A 25643-nucleotide genomic window follows, 5' to 3' on the forward strand; every position below is an offset into this window, starting at 1 on the left:
TTTCTGTAGACAACAGAATCGGAGCAGATCTTACAGGGAAGAGCAAGCGCAGCCGGCGATCTTTTGGCCCGTTTTAATGACCCTCAAGCGCGCTTTCCTCTGAGCCATTGTACAGCTGCTGAACCGCACACACACACATGCGGTATGTGAGGACACCCAATGGAGCATTTGTCGAAGGGTATGTTTGTTTTTTCAGAGTACTCTCACAAAGTCTGCCCTCTGAGAGTTCTGATTCTGAAAGTCAAACGACAGCTATACCTAATGTTGTGGCCAATGATCATATCTAATATACACGATGTTTTCCAAAGTGTGTCCAAGTTGTCAGTTCATCAACGCAGACTCCTCGCTCGGCGTTGTGTCTTGCTCTGATTTATACCTGGCATCTGTCACAAAAAAAAAACGTCAGGACATGAGCGGGGACGTACGGCCGCCGCTCTCTTCCGTCTTTACGACGTGCACTTAATGCTCCGGAGGCTCGGCTCTCCAAATGCTTCTGCTTTAATTGAAGCGCGGGTCCTGCCCGAGAGACGGATGCGCCGCCGCCAAGTGAATTATCCTTCACCTGAGTGCGATACTACTGGACATTAATTGCTCCTGTGCGGGGGCGGACTTGTAACGCAAACACACGGAGAAACTGATTTAAGTTACTCCTTTGCAAAGTGTTGCACTGTTGCAAGTTAGACGGTGTTGTCTCAACTTACAGGTAACACGACTTATTATATAATTTTTTTGAGCTACAAAATTCCGCTCAACTCTTTTACTGCCACACATTATCCAAAAACAACCACGACAATGACAGCCGATTTCGAGTATTTTAACTCATCTTTCAAGGCAAACAGAACATTATGTGCTATTAATACATCCACATGGTGGGTACCACATATAAGATGGCGTTCCATTCTTTCATTTTTATCATTATTCCGTTCTTTATCGTCACCATTTGAAAATAGGTAATTTGAGTGACAATCAAGGGAAAACAGAAAAATAAGGCGAAAACAAGCTTTTTGTGAAAAGATACATTTTGTGCACAAAAGTGACTTTGACAGTAATATTTTTTGTTTAGTGACACTCTGTGAATTACATTTAATATGACAAAGGATTTGATCATTCACGTCATCCTTGAAAACGTTCTATTTCATCCAATTTAATCAGATTCGTTTCATTGTAATTTCATATACAGGCAGCCCACTGAAAAGAGATACAATGCTGGCATCTGCTGGCCATAGTTAGTGGGTGTTTTTGATTTCACAATCCCATTGACCAGGCAGCGCTCCACTAAGATGTTGCACTGCTCATTGATTTAAAAAAATAAATTAAAAAAAATAGTTCACGTCAGTTAACGTTTATGGCGGCATACATTGTGATTTCAGTAATCATTATTAAACGTTTTTGGCAGTAAAGAGTTAACAACAAGCAGCAGAACTGTAAAAAAAAAAAAATGTTTGGCAATTTTTTTTTTTGCTGTAACTGAGAATTTCCAGTTAAGGTTATATGTTGTGTATTTCATAGAGTGACCAGACTGATTTTAACACTACAATATCAATATAGTGATATCAAATCGCGGTTCCTTTCATAGCCCAATATCGATTCATACAACCATGAATCGATACTTTTAATACAGGGTGTACCCCGCCTACTGCCCAAAGCCAGCTGGGATAGGCTCCAGCACCCACCGCAACCCTTGCGAGGAGTAAGCGGTCAAGAAAATGGATGGATGGATTTATGGTTGTGATCAAGTCGCTCAATAAAACATACATGATACATGATAAATGTAACTGTATTGGATTCAATTATAAATGTAAATATTCATATTTTTACTAATGCACCAAGTAAGAGAAAGAAATTTCTACTATTTTGCAGCATTGCTACTTCTGGGAATGTCTTCCATGTAAAAGTCAAATTGGGACTGCAAGAAATCAGTAAATTAAATAGAAATTACATAGAAAAAATAAATCACAGACAAAATATGGGGGAATCAAAATTATATTATTTTTCAACATTGTTCAGCCCTAGCAGATGTTTTGATCTAACCTTCATCCAATTCACCTGTTCATGCTTTGCACTAAATGATCATATTTTTATTAACGCGCATCGCTTTCCCCCTGAAGGGCACAGTTATTGTTTAAAAGGTGCACCGGGACGCCGTTATTACTTTCAGGGTTCCCTCACGCTCAATAATGTCATGCTTCCCTGAAATAATGGCCAAGAATTTTTTTTTTTTAACAAAAGATAATTGGATGTAAGGGAAAATGGCGCTGTGGGAGCCTTGGCCTCGTCTTTATATTCTATTCTTGACCTCTGGTGGAGTTGACTGTTTTTGTACGGTCAGACAAAAGCTTAAAGACGTTTTTTTTTTTTTTTTTTTTTTTTTTTCTTCCCCTCCACCTGTCCTTGAATGTCTTTGTGATTTGTTTTCGCGAATCGTCTCATAGCCGATAGCTTATCAACGATATTGGTCGTGTGCCTTTGTGCCGGTTGTCTCCTCAGCAGTGTTACAACCTTCTCGTCCCGTACTGATGCATCTAGTTAAAAGTGTCGCTGCGGGCTATCACAGCACTGTCATTATTACTCAATAGGGCGGACGCATGCAACACATCATCGGCAATCATCGGCGCGGCCCCGAGTAATAAAGGAACGTGTGGGAGATTTAGCACGAGTGGATTTCATAGAAATATCAATTTGCTGTTTTTGTTACAGCGGGGAAAGGAAGATTGATATCGTTTTGTAAAGTACGTTTTCAAAAATTGTTTGACATATGACACGTTTGAAACCACAAAAACTTGAATATGGAAAAGATGAACACTTCCACGGTGCACAACAAAGCTACTTTTGGCCCAAGACTTTTTGCGCAGTACACGAAGAAGAAGAAGGAAGTGAGCAATAAAATAGCAAGTGGCTTTATTAATGAGCAGGAGCGTGACGATATATCGATATCGTGATAAATCGTGATGCTTTGTCTCCCGATAGATTATTGATACACCTACACAACTATCGCGATATTTGTAGTTATAATGTACAGCCACTCCATTGTTCATGACTTATTGAGCAATTACTTGCTGGGCCACTAGGGGGAGCGCCTCATAAGCGTGGTGGGGAAATGGACACAAGTCTTCAAGTGAAGAAGACTCATCAGCTTACTTTGACTTGTGGAAGACATTTTTGTCCAGCAACTGACTCACTTTTGCATACGTTTCGATGAAAAATGTGGATTATATTTTCAATTTTAACAATTTTAAAACATATTTTATGTTTCGACTTTTTGAAGCATACAATTTCTGAGGATTATTCATATTGATTTAATTGGATTTAATATCAAAGTAATTTTATTTATTTACTTTTGCAATGTTACACAAAAAAATTGTCTCCTATTATTAAATGAAGCAGTTGTTTATGTAACTGACTGACATGTTGCATGACAATAGTGTTTAAGAAAGACACATTTGTTGACAGAAAGTTCTGTTAAGAAGACATTTGTATTTGTTTAAAAATAATACACTCAATTACTCACTGTGAAGAAGACACCATTTTTAATATTGTGTTTCAGTGTTGGTACAAAAAGAAACTATTGAAAAAACTTTTATTCTGTTTATTAATGAGCATATTATTTTATGACGATGTGTCTGCTGTTTAATGTATGAGGGGAAGATTGCGTTATTGATCTCTAGTATATAATCATATCATCAGTTAAACTTGTGCATGTTTGCATCAATATTAACGACTAAACAATTCTGCAAAGTGCGACTTAAGATTTCTTTTAACTTTGGAGGCTTTCACATCGTGCACATCGTGCTGTGACTACTAAATCTGATATCTGAGCCGGGTGGTGTATCCCTTTAAATGTTCCGCTAAGTAAAGGCCCATCATGACTTGCCGACCGGGTGGCCAAATAGCCGTCACACAAGTGACAAATAAAGGGCCCGGTTGTTTACAAGGTTGCGGACACACACTTGTATAAAGAATCATGGCCCCGTGCTTGAACTCTGAGTTAAGGAGACTGTCCATTAGCACTGGACCGAGCTCTGTTTCAGGCTTAATGAAGTAGAGCGGCAAGAGAGGAAAAGAGGACGGCTGATTAATGGCGGACAAAGAACAAGAGAACGAGCCTCCAAAGAAGTAATAAGAAAGTGACGAGCTAAGAAAGTGGGAGGGTGATTTTATTTCGATGTCGTCTGGTGGGGAAACTTTCGGTCACATGTGATTTATTTGAAGAGGTAAAAAAAAAAAAGTTTCTGTATTGTAAAATATAGAAAATTGTTGTTGAATTCTGGACCTCCAAACTGTGCAGCAGTCGTGCTAACCACAAGGTCAAACATTTTTCTTGGCCACTTGAAGAACTGCAAAACTCTTGTCCCCTCCACACTCCACAGCGGTATATGCCACCTAAAGATTGAATGTCTGTATGTTTTTGAGATAATAACCAGCGATAATAGTTAGGTTCAATGCATTTTGCATCATATTTTTCCTTAATTGCATTGACATGGCTCTAAGACCACTTTGAGAAGATGGTGTGATGTGGTTACATGCTCAGACAGACTTTGATATGGCTGGCTGGCAGCAGCAAAGCGAATGAAAATGAATATATATATATATATATATATATATATATATATATATATATATATATATATATATATATATATACATACATAAAGCATCTTTCTTTTTTTAATTTATTTAATTTATTTATTTTTATACAAACCTGTCTGTGGTGGAAATTAGTTGGGGGAAACTGATCAAGAATAATAAAAATGTGTTAACAAAAAAACAAAACAAAAAGTATTTTGAACAAATATAAAATTTGTGATTAATTATTACTTTTTTTTATTTTATTTACTTATTTATTTATTTTTATTTTTTGTATGTTCTGTGTGACAGTCTGGCAGAATGATACCAAGCCATGGGACTATATTAATATTATATGCATATATATCTGGTTCAAGTTTCAACCAAAAATGTGTTATTTTTTTACTCAGCAGTTGCACTCAATGTATCCAAATACATATCAAATATTGAAATCTATTATTGGCGGGCTGCACACGCCTAATTTTAATGCACCAATTTTAGACTATTGCTGACTTAATGTAACAAATATTACAGGACTTTTAACGCAAATACTCTGTGGGAACGCAGTCTTGGCTTTGCCCACTCATTTTCATTCTTTGTGCTTTTTCTACCCAAAGCAAATACTACCTTTTTTTTTTTTTTGTCTTGCGCCCGCTGCTTAATGCTGCCCAAAGCCCGGCGTGACTCTCGCTCGGCTCAGCGGGAAATGATTAAAGCCACAGTCTGGTCTGCCGGTGGCACTCGGGTGGAACCGCTGGGCCTCTTTTAAAAAAAAAAAAAAAAAAAAATGTAGTCAGTCACCTGCGCAGGGCCACGCGGCCAGCTTTCCGCCTTTAAGCAGCGGCGGGGAAGAAGGCAAGCGAGGCGGGCGGTGTTCATTAAAGGCCAGCAAGCAGACGCATTCACAGGGAGAAACAAGGCCGTAAAGGCAATTAATCTGGCCGTAAACAAGCCGTCACGCCTGTCCGACAACACGGCCGCGAGCGGGCCGGGGCGTGACAACGGCATCCGCGGGAGGAAGAGGCAGACGAGCCTCTTGTTGTTCCTCCTGGCTCAAACTCCTCATCATCTTTCTGCATGCCACTTTCAGATCAATCCAAAGATATCAACACTTTGCTTCTCACTTTAATCCCCCCCCCCCCCAAAAAAAAAAAGTGTGCTATCTTAAACCCGCAGTGGTCGACAGATAGTGAGGGGAAAAAAGAAAAAAAAATGGAATCTATTGCCAGTGGGCCAAATTCAGGCGGCAGGCAAATTATGATTCAATCTAAAGGAGAGAAGAAAAAAAAAAAAAAAAACATCCTCTACGATTTACACTGACAGCAATGATAATATGTTTACATTTTTGGAATTAAATACTTGAAGCAAAAAGGTTATTTAATCTTAACAAATGAATGCATTTCAATAGTATTAGTAGTAGTGTTATGAAAAGCCCTTAAACTCATTTGTTGCCAAAAACGTATAAATACGTTCTATTTTAAAAGTGGCCTAAAGACATATTTATATGTTTTTTATGCTAGAGCATACAGAAGTTCTTGATGCAGCCTCTCAACTGCAAAGAACGTTTGAAGAAATGGTAGTTATTACACATATGGCCAACAGGTGGCAGCAGCGTATAAGAGATCAACCAAGGCCATATTGGAAAAAAAGTTTAATTTTAATTCTAAATAGATTTGTGAATAATGATGAAACTTAGCTATATTTTAATGCTAATTGTTGCAAAATGGAAACAGATAAAAATATAAAAGAAGAGACTTTAATCTTTCTTTTGATAGGTTCCATGCTTTTATAGCAATAGAATACAATATTCTGTGGACCTTGCAAAATCAGTCAGACTCCAGTCAAACAGGCGGGAGCGAACGGGATTGCTTGTGTTAATGGCTGCCAGTCAATGAGTTAAGAAGTGGTCATAAACGTTTGTTCAATCATTACATAACTTTTCCGGCGTACACAAATGGGCCCTAAAAGAATCCCAAGTCATTAATTTGTTAGCAGTGATGTCATCTGATACTTTTGGTGCCATTTTGCACCATCACACTGTGACACAATGTAACGTTAAGTATTTATGTTGAAGTCTGGTGATATCACCTTGTGGACAAGAGCAGGTTCTAGTTTTACTTAAAACTCATTTGGTCCCAATAACGTGTAAATACTTTTTTTTTTTTAATGTTCTGTGTGTCCCAAAAACCTATTTAAACGGTTTTTTTTTGTTTTGTTTGTTTATGCTAGAGCATACAGAAGGCTTTGATGCAGCCTCTCAACTGCAAAGAACAGTTGCAGAAATGGTAGTTATTACACAAACGGCCAGCAGGTGGCAGCAGAGCAAAGGAGATCAACCAGGGCCATCTAGAAAAACAGCTAAATTACTTACAATTTTGAATAGATTTGTGAAAACCGATGAAACTTAGCTCTCTTCTAACGCTAATTGCTGCAAAACGGAAACAGATAAAAACATACTTTTTTTTTCCTGATGAAAGAAGAGACTTTAATCTTTCTTTTGATAGGTTCCATGCTTTTATAGCAATAGAACACAATGTTCTGTGGGCCTTGCAAAATCAGTCAAAATTCAGTGAAACAGCCGGGAGCGAACGGGATTGCTTCTGTGAAAATGGCTGGGAGTGAATGCGTTAAAAGATCCACTCAATGCAAATTTGTAGTAGAAAATAAGGACAGTATCTCACCTGATGTGAATTGTTGTCACGTGATTTTCGTCGGGCGGACACAATGACTATGTCATTGTTGAATATCCATGCTTTAAAAAGTGTTCAATAACTCTTTTGTTGTTGTTGTTTGAAGCGAAGGTACCCTCTGGGGAGCAAGAAAGTGACACATCGTTTGAATACACTTTAACTAACATCAGCAAAATGTGTTTGACCGCAAAATAAAGCCCCAAATTGGATCATATCAGCCAAACTAAAAAAAAAAACCCCGGGGGGAACTTCATAGTCCTTAGTCTGCACGTCTTTTATAAGTGACCCCGCAGCTGCCTTTACAATCTTATTAAGCAACAATGCCGATGTCTACATTTGACCATAATGCCTAATAAAACACATTTTATAGTTGCGTGCATTTACTTTCAGCTCTTCAGCATATAAATGTATATATATATATATATTGCCCCCCTCCTCAAACCACCCGCCAGTCAATAGTATAGTTGTGAGTTGTTGCTGTGGAGGACTGCGACTATTGAGCGGTGTTGCAAACGCGGCTGCTTTATTGTGTGTTTGTTCTGGCATATTAATGGCCGCTTTTACAACTCTCTGATTACGAGCCACCGGGGAAGCTGGAAGTGCTAACTACATACGGGGAGAAAAAAAAATAAAAAAAGATTGTTGCATGTGTTGCTCGGGTAGTGGAGGGCAAAAATATGCTGATTGCAACATCTTTGATGCGTTTTGTTCATAACACGTCCTCTCAAGGTTGAAGTTAAAAGTTAGAAGAGTTAAGCTAATAAGAATATCGTGCATATCGTGCTTAGCCAAAGGGGCGGGAACCTCTGGGTACCTCACAATACGATATGTGATACAAGTATCACGATGTCAGTCAATTGTTTCATTCTATAAAATGTCACACGATTTTTGTGCAACATTATCAAAGTAATTTAATAAATAAAATGACTTCAATAATAAATCCAATTCAATCAATGTTAATATTCCTCAGAAATTGAGTGCTTCAAAAAGTTGAACATTATGTGGCCCTTGCATCCTTCTGATTTTCTGTATGTGGCCGTCAAATGAAAAAGTTTGGACACCCGTGAGTTACAGGCATGTGTCCCAAATAGCCTGGGATCAGCTTCCACGTGTTTTTGCCTGCAACACCCTTTTTCGTAAATGCGGTCCAAAATGTGGCTTGGGTTACGTCGAGATAAGACGACCTGTCTCAGGCGTGTGCTGCTATCAGTATCTCACACAAACACGTACTGGAGCCGACTGACTTTTTTGAGTCCCCGTGGCAGAAAAGAGCCAAACGGATGCGATGGCAGAGATGGCGCCGGCTGGACCAGGGCACCCTCGGGAGACCGTTAGAAGCTGCCTCGAACCTGCGCATGAAAGCCAAAGAGAAAGAAGTTTTTTTTTTTGTTTTTTTTTGGTGCGGCAGATGGTGCAGTGCTGTGTGAACACAGTTAGGTTAGCAGGAGTGGAAAATCGGTGACTGGACCCACTGCCGGGCTCAAGGTCAACCCATAATTATACAGGCCTACCTGCAGGTGTTGGTCCAAATGGCCGCAAGTCGTTGGTGCAATTAGAAGAGTTCAGCATTGCTAATTGTCTTTCTTTCCGTTCTTCTTTTCTGATGTGATATTTGGGGGATGATTTATTTCACCTTCTTCCATTCTCGATGGACAGTTGTTTGTTTTTTTTAGGATTTTCTAATCAGGAATTTTAAGCAGGTCGTGTTGTTTCTGAGCTTGTTGTTCGTTTTTTGTTCCGTACTTGGACATTAACTCATTAAATCACAGCAAACAAAGCACAACAACAAAACACTGTCATGTCAAATCAGACATTAGCCACAAACAAAACACAACAACATTTTGCCTAAAATTAAAAAATAGTAATAATAGGTGAGAGTGCCAAGGCCATCTACTGTAGTGGATAGGTAACTACACCTTATTCTAGTTCGGCAAAAATAATTGATTGAGCTCAAGAAACTGATTTTGAAATGAACTCATTCACTCGCCGCCATTTTCACTGAAGCAATCCCCCGGCAGTTTGACTGGATTTGGACTGATTTTGCAAGGCCCACAGATTATTGCGTTCTATTGCTATAAAAACATAGAACCTACCAAAAGAAAGATTAGAGTCTCTTCTTTCATCAGGAAAAAAAAAAGTATGTTTCTATCTGTTTCCGTTTTGCAGCAATTAGCATTAGAAGAGAGCTAAGTTTCATCAGTTTTCACAAATCTGTTTAAAATTGTGGGGAAACAACTTGTTTTCATCATGGCCCTGGTTGCTCTCTTATACTCTGCTGCCACCTTCTGGCCGTTGTAATTACTACCAATTTTTTTCCACCTGTTCTCTGCAGTTGAGAAGGCAGCAAAGCCTTCTGTATGGTTTAGCATAAAAAAACGTAAAAACAAAACATATATATATTTTTTAAAGCAAGTGTGTTTGTCTTCATTACTTCTTTCTAGATCATATTTTGAAATCCAATTATAATGTAATACAATTTTTCAGCAAATCACAAAAATCGCACTGGGTCAGGCAAACAAAAATGACCAACCAAAATAATAGTACTACTTTTTCATTGCATATAAATTAATTTTTAACTCATTCACTGCCATTGACGGAAAAAGACGTCAAATGATGCATTTTTTTGCTGGTCTGGCAATGAATGTGTTAAATACTGTCCAATATTTACTACTGATTTTTTTTCCTCTTCTCTCACAATATATTTTGCTACGTTGTCTTTAGACATGAGTAGGTTTTGAAAAAAAAAAAAAAGTATTTGGCTCAACAGCTTCACATTTTTATATATATTTGTGCTAACCACCAATCATTGTTTAGATGTTCAGCATAGCAAAATGGATCTGAGTCTCACAACCAAAATAATAATAATAATAATATTTAAAAAAATAATAATTTTTAATTCACCAAAACAGTATTTTGTCTTTGTTCACCATCCAAACTAAAGATGAATTCGTTTTTCTTATATTGCCATCCAAATAGTAACATCTGAAAATGTTCAATTTTTATTTATTTTTTTTTTTTAATGGGAACTGAAGACAATGACAAGTTAAACAGTTGCATGGGCAAATGTTGCCTTTGTATGTGTTTTTATCTTTGTAATAATTGTTTTCAAAGAAGTGAGAGGCAAAGTTTTGGGCATGAGAAAGTTTCCTGGTTTGATTCCAACTGGGGAGGGGGGCCATGCAATTATATGGTCATTGCCTTAAACCTCTTAAAAGCCTCACCCATCCAAATCGTTTTTTTTTTTTTTCAACCACTTTCAACATTTGCTTCATTGCTCTTTGGCAGTTTAGACTTCAAGGGGGGTTAAAATAGGATCCATACGTCACTGCATTGATTTTGATTTAGAGGCTTTTTTGGGGTGGATCTGCAGCAGGTTCAATTAACAAAGATTAATTGGGTAGCTACACAAAAAAAAAAAAAAAAAGTTCGCAGCGTGCGTGTGTGTTTGTGTGTGTAAGGCGAAACTAATTGTGTTCATCAGGCAAACAAACACAGCTGGCCAATGTGCTTCCACGCTGGATGGCGACCCGAACCCGTGCTGGCTCGCATTTTGTTGCCAGCGCTTCCCCGTCGGGAAGCTCATCAAGTATTGACGAGCAGAGCCAAGTGTAGCGGGATCAAGGTTATTTTAGTGAACCCAAACTCAGGGAAAAAAACTCAAACTGAAATTCATAAAACAATTTCCTTAACGGAATAGAAGTAAAAACGAAAATACTTTAAAAAAAAAAAAAAAAAAAAAAAAAAAAAAAAACGAAAGTGAACTGAAACTACATTTTATGTTTACAAAACTAACAATGCAAATTGCATTGTTAAAAAATGTCATTCGTTTTAATTTTTGGTAATTAATTGAATGCATGAGCCTTTGGGAATGATATTAAATGTGATTTTAAGTAGATTTATTTTGATATAAACCGGAAGAAGGACATTTGAATGTATGTCACACAGAAGTGATGTCGTCTCGCAGCGGCCAATAGAAAAGCACCTTCAGATGATGTCGCTCCCATGGTGTTTTTTTTTTTAAATATTATGCACAAGTAATACATACTTAAAAACCAAACAAACAAAAAAACTAAAACTAATACTGAAACAAACTAAAACAAAACTAAAACAAAGCATTTATTAATTTAAAAAACTAAAACCAATAAAAACTAACAGAACCATCCTGAAAACTAAATCTAAAAAACAAAACTCAAAACGATATCAAAACCAACTAAAATGAAAAATTCCAAAACTATAATAACTATGAGCGGGATACAACGCACGCCGAAAAAAAAAAATCCAAAAGTGTAAAAGATGATCGTAGCAGGGTGTGTGACTTTAAGGGGCGACCTTTAAAGGGCGACCGAGCTGAATACGGGTCGGCCATTGACGGGAACTTGAAGATGACTTTGTGTTTTTATAGGCCGCCGAGACGTTTGTCTGCCGTGCGCGTTGGTCTTCTCTCTTTGTCTGTCGCTCCGCTCTCTCGCCTGAGTTAAGGGACATTTCGAGGAGCGGCGGAGCTATTTAAATCACGGGCGCGTGTGTGGCGGATGGGTCGGAGGTGCGCGGGACAGATTTACAGCCCGCGTACGGGCCGAAATGAAGGCCATTTGCCAGGCGGGCCATTGCTCTTGTTTCTCGGTTTCTCCGGATGGACGGCTGGCCTTGGTCCAATTTCATTTCTTCCGGGCTTAAACACTTGTTCGGATGCCTTCACCCCGCTTCATTCTCACCAGCCACGGGGAAGTCCTACTTCGCGGATTTCATTTATTGCGGGTATTTTTTGGAACCTAACCCCAGCGGAAATCGAGGGAACATATATACATATATATATATACATTAGGGGTGTTAAAATCGATTCGGCGATATATCGCAATGTTACAGCGCACAATTCTTGTGTCGATTCAATATGCGGCCGTATCAATATTTAAATAACATTTGTTGATGGAAATATTCAACAAAACGTCTTATTTAGGGTTAGGGTTCACAATTTCACAATTTCTTTTTTCTCAGTTGTAAGAAAAATTGTTTCTGCAATATATCGCGATATTACAGCGCGCAATTCTTGTATCGATTCAATATGCGGCCAAATCGATATTTAAACATCAATTTTTGATGGAAATATTCAACAAAAAGTCTTACTTAGAGTTCACACTTTAGGCATGGAAGAATGTTATATTAATTGAACATTAAGCCTTAATATTTTATTTCAATGCTGTTCAAACATGTTATAAGCCTTAAGTTTCAGATAAATACATTTCCATAAAATTTTACAGTGTGCAGTGTAGTTTACTGATTAGTATTTTCTAAATTTGAGTAAAATAAAATCGCAAGAATCGACTTATAGGTTTGTATCGGGATTAATCGGTATCGAATCAAATCGTGACCTATGAATCGTGATACGGATCGAATCACCAGGTACTAGGCAATTAACACCCCTTATATATATATATATATATATATATATATATATATATATATATATATATATATATATATATATATATATATATATATTCATTTTAAGTGTAAAGGGCCACCAAATTGCAGCTATTTTAATCCAATTGTGACATTTATTGCTACTAAATTCTAAGAGAAGAATTGCTCTATCAAATGGAAACATATTATTTTTATTATTCTATCGTACCAATGGGATAAGCGGGCCAGACGTGGCTTAAAATATTCTATTACGGGAAAAACCGAAAGGGCAAAAGTGTACGACAGTAAAGAATGACACGGACAATAGCGGGTGGCCGTAAAAAAAGAAAGGGAAAAAAAAAAAGACAAGACACTTCAGAGTCAATATAAAAACAATAAGCAGTATAAAAAGTGAAACGATCATATCAAGTTAGCCGACAAAGTGCAAATAAAAAATAAATAGTGGATAAAGGGCAGCTATTAAATGCTATTTTTTATTTTTTTTTGCTCCAGTGTCCCTTTGTGTCTTTTGATGGACTACAATAATTTGAGGTCGATGACATTTTGGACATTTTTTATTTATTTTTTGTAATACACTAAGATGCCACAAGATGGCGCCAAAGCCCTGGCTGAATAGGAAAGTAGAAGTTGATGTTGTTAGTGGAAGATATGAAGAGATGTTCAGTGCATTTTTTTTTTTCAAAAAAGCAACCAGCAACATCCTTGGGACGTTATTGGAGGCAATTGCGCAATGAAGCAAGCGTAACTCATTTGCTCCCAAAAACGTATAAATACGTTCTATTTTAAATATTGCCATGCTCCCAAAGACATATATATACGTTTTTTTCTGTTTTTTTTTGTGTGTTTTTTTGCTAGAGCATGCATGCTGCCTCTAAACTGAAGAGAAAGTTTGATGCAATGATAGTTATTACAAAAAACCCCAGCAGGTGGCAGCAGTGTATGAGATCAACCAGGGCCATGTTTCAACAAGCTCTTTTCCCCACTGTTTTAAACAGATTTGTGAATAAATAATAATGAAACTTAGCTGTGTTCCAATGCTAATTGGTGCAAAACGGTACCAGAGAGAAATGGGCCTTGCAAAATCAGTCCAAATCCAGTAAAACAGCCGGGAGCGAAGTGGATTGCTTCAGTGAAAATGGCTGCCAGTGAATGAGTTAATTGTTCAAAAGTAGTGGCATCTATAGTGGCGCTACTGCAACAGTATTGACTTGATTGGATCAATACCAGCTCATCGCTTACATTTTTTTTTTCTCAGCTTCGCCATGTGTTATTCTCTTCTCAGACAGGACACGCCCCTTGACCATATTTAGGAAGAAAACTAACTAGTATTCCACTTTTTCGCTGCACCCTCTGGAGAAGAAGATAATTGCGATGTGACAACTTAGCCATGTGACAACAAGCCCTGGTCTCCCCTACTTCTACTCATGTACAGATTGTGAATACTTTTGCCACTTTTGCTTCGCCTTATCACCACATCGGCCTTTGCATCCTGTCGTCTTCTTTTGCGCGCTGGGAAATGGAGTTTGGCGTGTTAGCGCAATCGCCTCCGTTCGTTTACGTTGCTCCAGGGTTCAAGGTCTCTTCCCTATCAGAATCGCTCCCCTCCAGCCATCACCCCGTCCACGCTATCCGCTCTTTGCCCGACTCTACCATAAATCCGGCAACACGCGTGCCAACGCACACGCACACACATTTGGACTCGTGCGCATTACCACACAACAATCAATACAAGCCTGCTTGGCACTGCCAAAGCCCAAAATGACTATCGATTTTCTGTCAGTGTTGCCTCTAAATTATGCAAGCGTTTAGTTTATGAGATGCTACTTTCTTTTTCCTTTTTTTTTTTTCTTCTTTTTTTTTAAAGGGGGCTTCCACTCGAAACACAGAACAGGGTGGTCCACTTTGGCACAGGTGCAAAAACACAGGTGTGCACTTAAAAAAAAAAAACCAGCAGGTGTACTAATCTTTGCTTTCCATCCGAGGTAATTACACAACACGGAGTGGTGCAGATATTGAAATCGATACGATGGAGGCGCTCTAAATTGTCCTGCTGAAGTCAGGCTTTTCCTTAAGTGGCGAACATTGCACTCCGGATATCGGCGCTTGGATTTCTGTTTGGCAAGCAAACGCTCACAGGCCAGGACGCTCAATTAATAGATGCTACATAAATAAGACACTATTAAAAAAAAAAAAAAAGTAGCTGAAAATGATTGGCTTATTCACACATTTTATTTGGCCTAAAGTCCTTCCAAGCAAGTTTATCTTTTGGTGCTGCTGGCTGAACTCAGGTCTTGTGGGAGTTGTTATCTATCTATCTATCTATCTATCATCCATCATCCATCCATCATCCATCCGTCCATCCATCCGTCCATCCATCCATCCATCCATCCATCCATCCATCCATCCATCCATCATCTATCCATCCATCCATCCATCCATCCATCCATCATCCATCCATATCCCCCGTCATCCCTATCCATCCATCCATCCATCCATCCATCCATCCATCCATCCATCCATCCATCCATCCATCCATCCATCCATCCATCCATCATCTATCCATCCATCCATCCATCCATCCATCCATCCATCCATCCATCCATCCATCCATCCATCCATCATCTATCCATCCATCCGCTTCTTATTTTTTTCTATCTCGAGCTATCGCTATATACTTTTTCCACTATTTTCTATTTAATACATCTCTCCAGATACAATCTCTACCTCATAAGCGACAGTATCTCTCACTATCTATGCCTCTCATGCATTACACACTCGCTCTTTCTCTCACAGGACGCACTCAGACGCGCGCACACACACCAACTTATAAGGAAATTGACTGCCACACAGCTTATCTTTGTAAACACTTAACTCCTTAACAGTCAGCTTCAACGAAATCTCTCTCTCTTTCCCCCTCCGCCATACACGAGCACATCACACTTCTGTGTGTTTGTCTCTGACACAACTTGTGCATCCCTTGAGCTATTTTTGGAGCCGTTTATGGTCCTTTTCCTGTTTGTCTATTTCTAATCCTCTCTGCCTTTCAGAAAATTCCCACACGGCGCATTTGAAAAGTGTCGCGCGTCTGACTGAATGTGTATGATGGAGACTGATGCACTTAAAATGAGAGAGACAGCTGTCTTTTTTTTTTTTTTTTTTTTTTTTTTTTTTTTTTTTTTGTGGCGAGATAGAGAGAGATAGTCAGAACGCTTTTTTTGTTCAAGGAAAACAAAGCAGTAGCGACACCGACTCTCCACCAAGACGAGATCACAGGGAAGATTGGAATCTCCAGCTGGGCCCACGCGTTCATCCTCCACCGCTCCTCTTTTCATCACACTTAAAGAGTAAAACAGCACATTGAAGTGATCATTGATCACTAATCACCGCTCTTGATTCTATCTAACGAGCTGCTTGTTCCTTGTGGGAGGCCACGTAATGAGAAACAGCCAACAGCCAAAATAATCCCCCTGTTTTCAATTTGAGGAAATGAAGGGGTGTTCTCGTTAGTGGAATAATCATTCATGTTCAAGTTCAACTATCTGTGCATGTGGAGCCACTAAACGATAAGGAATGCTGTTTTTTTTTTCATTAACAGTTCGTGCTGTCAAAGTTAAAGCGTTAACTAATTAATCACAAAAATTACTGCATTAATCATTTATTAACACAGATCAATCACACTATTAATTTTGACTATAAGTGATCTGTTAGCTGATGGTGGATGGCTACATTAAAAATAGCACAGGCATTTTGTTTGAGCAATAAACATAACTACATGCGTTAAAGTCAAGCATTTAATAAATGTTGGCGTTTGACATTCAGAATATTTGTTCCTGTCAAACTATTTGGGTCTTTTTTTTTTTTTTTTTTTTTTTTTTAATTATGCAAGTAACTAACTGATTAGAAAATGAGGAGGAGGATGAGCATGTGAAATGGATAAAAAAAAATTGAAGACATATTCATAGCATTACATTTTTAAAAAGCCCTTTTAATTCAGCGATTAATCGTGATTAAGCAAAATTCTAAAATGTGATTAATCTGACTAAAAAATGAAATCATTTGACAGCTCTAGTAACAATATGTTCATTGTTGTTGTTGTAGTTTGCCCTGCGCCATGCATCTCAATATATTAGAATACATACGGAAAACATAATTTATCAGCAGTCCAATTGAAAAAAAATAAAACTTATACAGTATATCTGGAGTCACTGCACAGAGTGAAATATTTCATATTTCTTCTCCATATGGGATTAATTAGAATCTTGTCAGATTCTAGCATCTACAAACTTGATATACAGTATGTGATAAAGTAATAAAAATAAAAAATTAAAAAATCAAATATGTATGCATACCTAACAAGATTATTTTATTTAACTAAAACTAACTAAAATTCAAAAAAACAATTTTGTTAACGAAATAAAATAAAAACGAAAATGCTTTTTAAAAAACGCAAACTAAACTTTATGTTTACAAAACTAACTAAACTGTCCTTCATTTTAGTCTTTGGTTATTAATTTAATGCAAAAGCCTTTGGGGATGATTTTAAATGTGATTTTAAGTAGATTGATTTTGATATTAACCGGAATAAGGACGATTGAAAATGGGTGTCACACAGAAGTGACGTCATCTGGCAGCAGCCAATAGAAAAGCACCTTCAGATTTAAATATTGCACACAAGTCATACACATAAAAAAAAAAATACCTAGATCAAACGAGGACCTGGAAGGTACATAAATATTATCAACACCTCTTCTTTAATTAGACTTAAACCCAATAAAGTACAGCACAAAGCCAAGAATGAAAATGAAAAATGCAGCTCATGCCTGTCAAAAGCAAGCACTATTAACTGCATATTAGATTGTGCAGGTGACCCACATGATTACAATATGTACTGTACTGATCAGTTAAGAGGCCAATTATGATCTCAATAATGCATTAAATACCAATTAAGCACTCCAGCTCCATTTGGCAATTGTGAGCTACACAGTCCGACTTTATGGGTTCATCTGATAGCCACAGCACATCTTGGCTTTTGTACAGTAATGGCGCATGATGCTACAGGGGCAGCGGCGCACTCGAGCCGCGCGTCTGGCGGCCTCGCCTCAACCCCCTTTGGCTCGTCAAGGAAGAACTGCTCCACTTAAACTTTGTTGCTCCCTTGTAATTGAATTAGTCTGCTCAATTATGTAGAGGCAGCCTTGTCCTCATTAAGGAGGGAGCTGAATGGGAGGGGATGGGCCACGAGGGTGGATCGAAGGCAGGGAGCAAGAAGCAGGCGAGGAAGTGGAAGCAGTTCGAAGTTGTCTTGGCAAAGTTTTTTTTTTTTTTTTAAACCAATCTCCAGTTGCTACAATTGTGGGTTAATAAGCAGACATACCACCAATCAGGGTAAATTTGAGTATTTTCTCCGCCTTGTGGTGAAAATCAGCAAAAGGCCTGATTATCATATCTAAAGGATTTTCATGAGCAATTTTTTTGTTTTGTTTTGTTTTTTGACAATCGTCGTAGGGCTGGGAATCTTTGACTGTCTCACGATTCGATTATGATTTTTTGGCTCTACGATTAGATTCAGAATCGATTTCCGATTCTCTATTCAAGCGATTTTCGATTCAAAATAATTTGATTGACAAATGATTTCTGCTTCAATTTACAGATATGCGCAACATTGTTATGATCTACTCCAGTCTGCTTTGCAAGACAAAATGACAAATAGAGACATTAAAGTGTCTTTAACACATTCACTGCCAGCCCAGCAAAAATGCATTATTTGACGTCTTTTTCCGTCAATGGCAGTCAATGAGGTAAAATGAGATGTAACCAAAATTGACGGATTTTTAAGCATAATTTGCCTTTAAAAAAAGAAAAAAGGAAAAAAGGATGCTGCAATATAATCACAAAATATATTGGCACATTGTGTTTAACACATTCACTGCCAGCCCAGCAAAAATGCATTATTTGACGTCTTTTTCCGTCAATGGCAGTCAATAAGTTAAGCAGAAGCATTTCTTCATTGCAGCAAATGTATGATAACTATATAACAAAAAGCACTGATCACAACACACCAAAGCAAACTTTGTATGCTATCAGCTAGTTATGCCTGTCCCTCTTTGTGTGTCACACAGGAGCAGCTCAAGAGCCTCCAGAGTAGCTTCCAACTGCAGACGTGAGTACTAAGACAGCAATAATCGCACACAACTTTAAAAGCCCATTTTGTCCAGATAGGATGAAACCATCTCTTGTGGATTACTGTTCATACATTGCTCATTCTAGTGGAGGACCATTTAGGCACCAACATTGTTGAAAAATAAAAACAGAATACAGTGATTTATAAATCCTTACCAACCTATATTTAATTGAAGGCACCGTTTAGTTATCTTTTCTTTTTTTTTAAAAAATATCGTCACACGTTTTGAGTTTGATGCCTTATTACATACATAGAAAATGCATATTTTTGCATTTTGGAGTATTTCAAGATTCATGTTGGGTGAGGAGCAGTTATTATAGTTTTGTTGGAATTTTTAATTTTATTTCGTTTTGAGTTTTGTTTTTTAAATTAGTTAGTTTTAATTAGTTTTCAAGGTGGTTCTGTAAGTTTTTATTAGTTTTAGTTCATTAATAAAAACTTAGTTTTAGTTTAGGTTTAGTTAGTTTCAGTATTAGTTTTAGTTTAAAAAAAAATATGTATTACTTGTGCACATTATTTAAAAAACAGCATGGCAGCGACGTCATCTGAAGGTGCTTTTCTATTGGCTGCTGCTAGATGACATCACTTCTGTGTAACACACTTTCAAACGTCCTTATTCCGGTTAATATAAAAAATAAATCAACTTAAAATCACATTTAAAATCATCCCCAAAGGCTCATGCATTAAATTAATGACCAAAGACTAAAATGAAGGACATTTTTGCTATCATTATAGTTAGTTTTGTAAACAGAAAATGTAGTTTCAGTTTGTTGTCATTTTTTAAAAAGCATTTTCGTTTTTATTTTATTCCATTAACACATTCACTGCCAGCCCAGCAAAAATGCATTATTTGACGTCTTTTTCCGTCAATGGCAGTCAATGACTTAAGATGAGATGTAACCAAAATTGATGGATTTTTAAGCAACATTTGCCTTAAAAAAAAAAAAAAAAAAAAAAAAAAAAAAGGAAAAAAGGAGGCTGCAATATAATCACAAAATATTTTGGCACATTGTGTTTAACAACATTATTTTTGAATTTTAGTTTTTCGTTAGTTGTACTTAACTGAAATAACTTTGGTGGGGAGGGGTGGGAGAGAATGTCCTCCAGTTCTCTAATGATTTACACACTTGTGTCCTCTTCCTTCTCACCTAGTGAGGACCTGATGGTGAATCAGGACGACAACATCAACATGAACGTGCCGCCCTTTGAGACGAAAGTTTTGATGTGAGTTTGTCTTAAATCTCTTCCACCACCGCTGCTGCTGCTGCTGGGGGAGGAAAAAAACAAAACAAAAAAAAACCTACTTTACAACCCTCGCTTAAAACGTTCTTGCTGTGATTTACTCAAGGCCAGACGACATAAAGCTGACAACTTGATGGATGATTTTGTGAGAGATAAAAAAGAAAACTTTTGTAGGCCTAGGTAGTAATGTGACACGAATAGGTGGAGATGTGGATTTAGTTTGCAGTTTTCAATAGGTACTTGTTCTTATGTGTGTTTGTGTGTATGCGTAGCATCCAGCGCGCCTGGCGTGACTTCCTCCAGAGACAGGAAGCGGACAAGAGGAGCCCCTCCCCGTCTTCCCTGTCTTCGTCGGACAAGATGAGCATGTCCATCAGCATGGCCACCCTCTCCGACGGCAGCACCCCGGTAAGTCGTGCGTCGTCGCATTTGGTGAGAAAAAGTTAGCGCCGCAGATGCTGCTGGAACTCTTGAAGATGCTTGTTTTTGTCGGGCTTTATCGGTCAAAAGTTGCAAATTGTTGCTGTTTAGTTCACATCAAATAATGACTGAGTAGGAATCTTGGTTGATGAAGCCAAACATAGAATGAACATCAATCACACCATTTGAAACTACTACAGTAATAATAATAATGATAATAATGACGGTAATGATAACTAACATTCACGTGCTGAGTGTCCTTGTTGGTTGTTTTTAATTAAAAAAAAGAAAATAATTGAAAGAAAAGAGTAGTTTTTTCAATTTTTTGTGTTCAAAATTTTTTTAAATTAAACAATCTAATATTAAAGAAAAAAAATATGTTTTAAATAAATAAAATATATAATTAATAATAGAATAATAATCATCATCATAACAATAACAATAATAACATTATTAAAATTAAAAATCAATAATGCTATATAAGTGAAATATTAGAATCCTCTACAACATAACGTGATAATAAAAATATATTTTACTTCTTTAGATTTGTAGTTTTTGGGAATGTTTGCAATTAAAAATTCACTAGACAATAAAATTAAATAATCAGTAACATACTAAAAATTATAAAAGTATTATATAATATTCTAATACATTATAAAATGATACAAATGTATTTTGAGGTGTATTTGTAAACGCACCAATGGCATACTGTAATATTTAATAATGCTATTTAGAAAAATTCATACAGTAGATAAACAGATCAATACCAGATAATTAAATAACATAATTTATTTAAAATTATGTAATAATAAATAAATAACAAATAGTTGACTTTTAGATAATCGTGACTTAAATCAATTCTGCTGGGAAAAGCAAAGTTACCAGAAACTATTATTATTATTATTATTATTATTATTATTATTATTATTATTATTATTATTATTATGTTAAGTACATAAGCTCATGCACATAGTGGAATGAATATGAACTATGCTGGAAAAGCGTGAATATCGATGCTTTTAAAAGTTTTTGTCAAGTGCTTGAGTTTGACTGTCGGACTGAATCTTGAATTTGGAGTGAGACTTGAAATTCATCAAGGGGATCATTGCTGATGGTGAATATTTTTATTTTATTGCTGATGGATGTGATGGTGAACATTTTTATTTTATTTGTGCTTACCTGGTGCAAAGACGATGGACAGTTGGCCTGTGTGCTGTACTTCCTGCCCAGAAGGTGGCAGTATATATTTCAGATAATTCCTTCAATGTGCAGACACACACAAACACACAAGCACGCACACACACTCGAATATAGTGGAATAACTTGAGCAGGCTTTGCCATTCAGCACACTTTCCCTCGCTTCTTTTAACCGGCCCACAGTAAATCCTCTGGATTTTCCCCGCTGAGTCCGTTCTGTTCATTATAATTGCACGCCGCCTAAAAATGTGCGTTGTTCACTCCTCACTTAAATCTCCGCGACGGCGGTCAACAGGCGGGTTAACTCTCACATATGTCCCCCCCCCACTTAAGGCGACACTTGTCTGTTGTGTCACGAAAGAAAAAAGCTGAGGAGGACGATTAGATTTGGATCGAGTGGATAAAAGGAGGTCAGGTGGACGAGTGCGCAGACTTGAGTGTGAAATGAGAGCGTGTGCACTCGCTCGCTCTCACGCATGATGATGTCGTCGTCCGATGTTGGCGAGTGTTGCGTACGTGCCGCTTGGGATCCCTGCGAGACGGCTGGAAAAATGCTTATCTCAGTAAGTGTGACCTGTTGACATAATGGATGTGTGTATTTATTGTGGTGGTGAGGTGATTATAATACAGTCCCATCCAGAAATATTGGAACAATGAGGCCCATTCTTTTATTTTTTTTGTCTTTAACTCATTCGCTGCCATTGACGACTATAGACGTCAAAGATTGTTTTAATTGGATTGGCAGTGAATGAGTTAAACTGAACTTTTGCCAAGAAATTGAGCTTTTATTATTTATTTTAGTAATTCCAAGAACTTTTGATTCGCGGCAATTTTGTGCTTCGATTTGAGAGCAAAAATTTTAAGAGTGTGGTGTGCATGGCGGCATGAAATTTAACTCAACAGTTTGACTAATTGTGAAGTATTTTTTCCAGAAAAGAATAAAAAAGAAAAGACTAAAAAAACAAACATGTTTAGAGCAACCGCATAGTTTCTCCTTATTTCCACGAGACTAATGCTAACGCAATGGGAAACACCAGGAACGCGCTAACAAGTAGCATCTTGGGGGGGGGGGGGGGACAAGACTTAACTCACGCCACAGAGCTGACGCGCTTCAGAGGCTGGCTCGTCGCCATGGCGACGCCGTACAGTTCGACGTCTCTCTTTATTATCGATCCCGGCGCTCCACATAGCAACGTGAACAGAAACGAATTGCTTTCATTTAAGCGGCAACCTAACAAAACGGTGGCGGTTTTATACTCTGTTATGAATCAGCTGCCGGGGGGGTTTTATTGTTTCATAATATTGTACCGGCGCCGTCAACCCACGCACACATGGCAGTCACTTCCACACACATACACGCATACAAGGTGTGTGAACACAAACATGTCAACATAAGGATGATGTCGTCTTTACTACACTTTCAACTCGTTCTGTGGCATTTCCGGGAGGGGAGCTGTCCGCTTGCGTGGTGCTGAATTGTCTTGTAGGAGCGGATGTTGGCCGCCAGAGGGGGTCATGGTGCCATCAAAAACTTTTGTGCTGAGTGCATTTAAATTTTGATCACTCTTAGCCTGATTTATTTGCTGTTGCGTTATATAGTGTAACAACATTTTAACATTATAGACCTTTAATTCTTGATTTTTAGTCATGTATTCTGTTATAACTTCACAGTGACTATTTGGTGTTATATCTATACCCATATTACAATTGCACTTAGTTATGATGCTGCAACATTTCTATGTGCTTTTATTTTAATACAGTAGCAACTTATGTAATTCAACACACTCAAATGTTACTGGATCATTTTGACCCAGGATGGGCGCAATTAAAACCCCCCAAAAAACAACAACAATAAATATGATTTACACCTTATATTACATACCATTTCATTCAAAATATGTAAAATGAACCATTGTCAATGAATATATTTAATAAACCAAGTAGAAGAAATTACTTTAATTGTATTTTATTTTATTTTTATTTTTTTTTAACAATGAGTCAGTTTGACCCAGAACATAGCGAAAGAGTTTGTGCATCATTCATTGTGACAGTGCAGCTTCTTCCAATGGCCACTTGGTGGCAGTATAATACAGACATATGGATATGCACAGACGGTCACAGGTTGCTAACTTATTTCTCTGTTTTCTGTGACTCAAAGGGTTATAACACAGAGAAATCGGTGGTATCGTTAGCATCCCTGTTGTGTTTAACTTCGTTAGTAGAGGTGCAATGATTAACCGATTAATCAATAATTATTTGTGATAACCAATGAATCGGTTAGATACCTTTTTTTTTTATTGTTCAAATGCTGGGATTTTCAGCTTTTCAACAGTAAATATTATCCAAACCACAACATGGCGGGGCACAGAAGAACCCTGTGAGGAAAGGCACCCAGGTTCATCCACACTGAGAGGGATGACGGCCAACCACGTGTTATCGAATCACCATTACAAATAATCAACAGAATAATTAATTACTAAAATAATTGTTAGTTGCAGCCCTATTTTTTTATTTATTATTATTTTTTAAGCATTAAGCTAATTTGACTTAGTCAAAGCTCTTTGGTTGTTTGAAATACATAACGTAATTGTCTTTATTTTGTGTTTGACAGTAAACTTTCATTTACTTTTCATTTTCAGGCCTTTTATTTTATTGTCCACTTCTTTATTTTGTTTATTGAATGTCCTCTTCCTCTTTGTTTAGTTAGTTTTGTAAACATAAAATTTATTTTCAGTTCGTTTTCATTTTTTTTGAAAGCATTTTCGTTTACATTTTATTTCGTTAACAAAATAGTTTTTGGAATTTTAATTTTAGTTTTTTTTTGTTAGTTTTAGTTCACTGAAATAACCTCGGTCCGTACACAAAGCTTTGTTGCATGTGGTTGAATTCAGACGGTTGGCCAGACTGGGTTTTCTCTCAGCATTCTCAAGCTTCCTTTTTTTTGTGCTCACTGCGCAAGCCGTCGTTGCTGTGGATGGAGGGATGCAGTAAAGGTCACACATTGTGCAGAATGGTTATTATACAAAAGGCTCGGCATTATCACCGTATGAATGACTTGAGCCCTCAGCCTCACCTCTGTTGTATTTACTGTACATTAAGCCCGTCGTGTCACCTTGGCTGGCAGGTGGACGACGGGCCGCTCGCCATCTTGCTAGCTTAGCGCTGCGGTGCCGCCGCTTTACGCACCTTTGTATCTATGGGCCGATTGGAAGATGTGATAAATGCATAGATGCAGTCTTGGTAGTGATATTGATGGCTGTGCGTGTTGATTTTTGATTGTTGTGCAAAATAACCTCACGAAATCAATACAGATGTTTGCAACTGCAGATTATGTATAAGTGACATTAATCTTACCACGGCTGTATCCAAAATATTACTTTTTCAAAACGTTCATTTCACAATATTTTATCTATATTTATATATATTAGGGGTGTGCATCTCTCCAATAAACGGCAATTTGATACGGATCTCGATATAAGAGTAGTGATACGAGTTATAGACGGTTCAAGTAAGTAGTAGTAGAGTCGGTTGGATTCGGTTGGATTTCAGTTTAGGTTTTTGACGATAAAAGACGATTTCATACGTCTCTCGATACGGGTGCAATACGATCGAAGGACGGCATATACCGTAATTTCCGGACTATAAGCTGAATTCCGGATACTCTGGTAAGCTTTTCCCGACTTTTTGTTAAATGTATTTATTTATTTGTTTTCTTGAAGAAGCTAACATACAACTGGACATTTCAGCATCGAAAATAATACCTGAACTGAATCTCATTAAATTACCGTATTTTCCGCACTATAAGGCGCACCGCATTATAAGGCGCACCTTCACTGAATGACATATTTTAAAACTTTTTCCATATATAAGGCACTACAGTAAAGGCTGCGGTTAAGTTATGCATCCATTAGATGGTGCTGCGCTAAAGG

At 37.5% G+C, this 25643-nt stretch overlaps 1 protein-coding gene across 1 annotated transcript in view; it reads left to right on the forward strand.

Annotated features, from left to right (window-relative positions):
- Positions 1–25643, forward strand: part of schip1 (schwannomin interacting protein 1) — a 261358-nt gene that overhangs the window by 60852 nt on the left and 174863 nt on the right. The window contains exons 6-8 of the mRNA XM_077540614.1: positions 18794–18834; positions 20008–20079; positions 20370–20505. Coding sequence (XP_077396740.1) covers positions 18794–18834; positions 20008–20079; positions 20370–20505 — 249 coding nt within the window. The remainder of the gene's footprint in view (positions 1–18793; positions 18835–20007; positions 20080–20369; positions 20506–25643) is intronic.

Source organism: Festucalex cinctus, chromosome 13, assembly GCF_051991245.1.
Source record: "Festucalex cinctus isolate MCC-2025b chromosome 13, RoL_Fcin_1.0, whole genome shotgun sequence".
Lineage (NCBI taxonomy): Eukaryota > Metazoa > Chordata > Actinopteri > Syngnathiformes > Syngnathidae > Festucalex > Festucalex cinctus.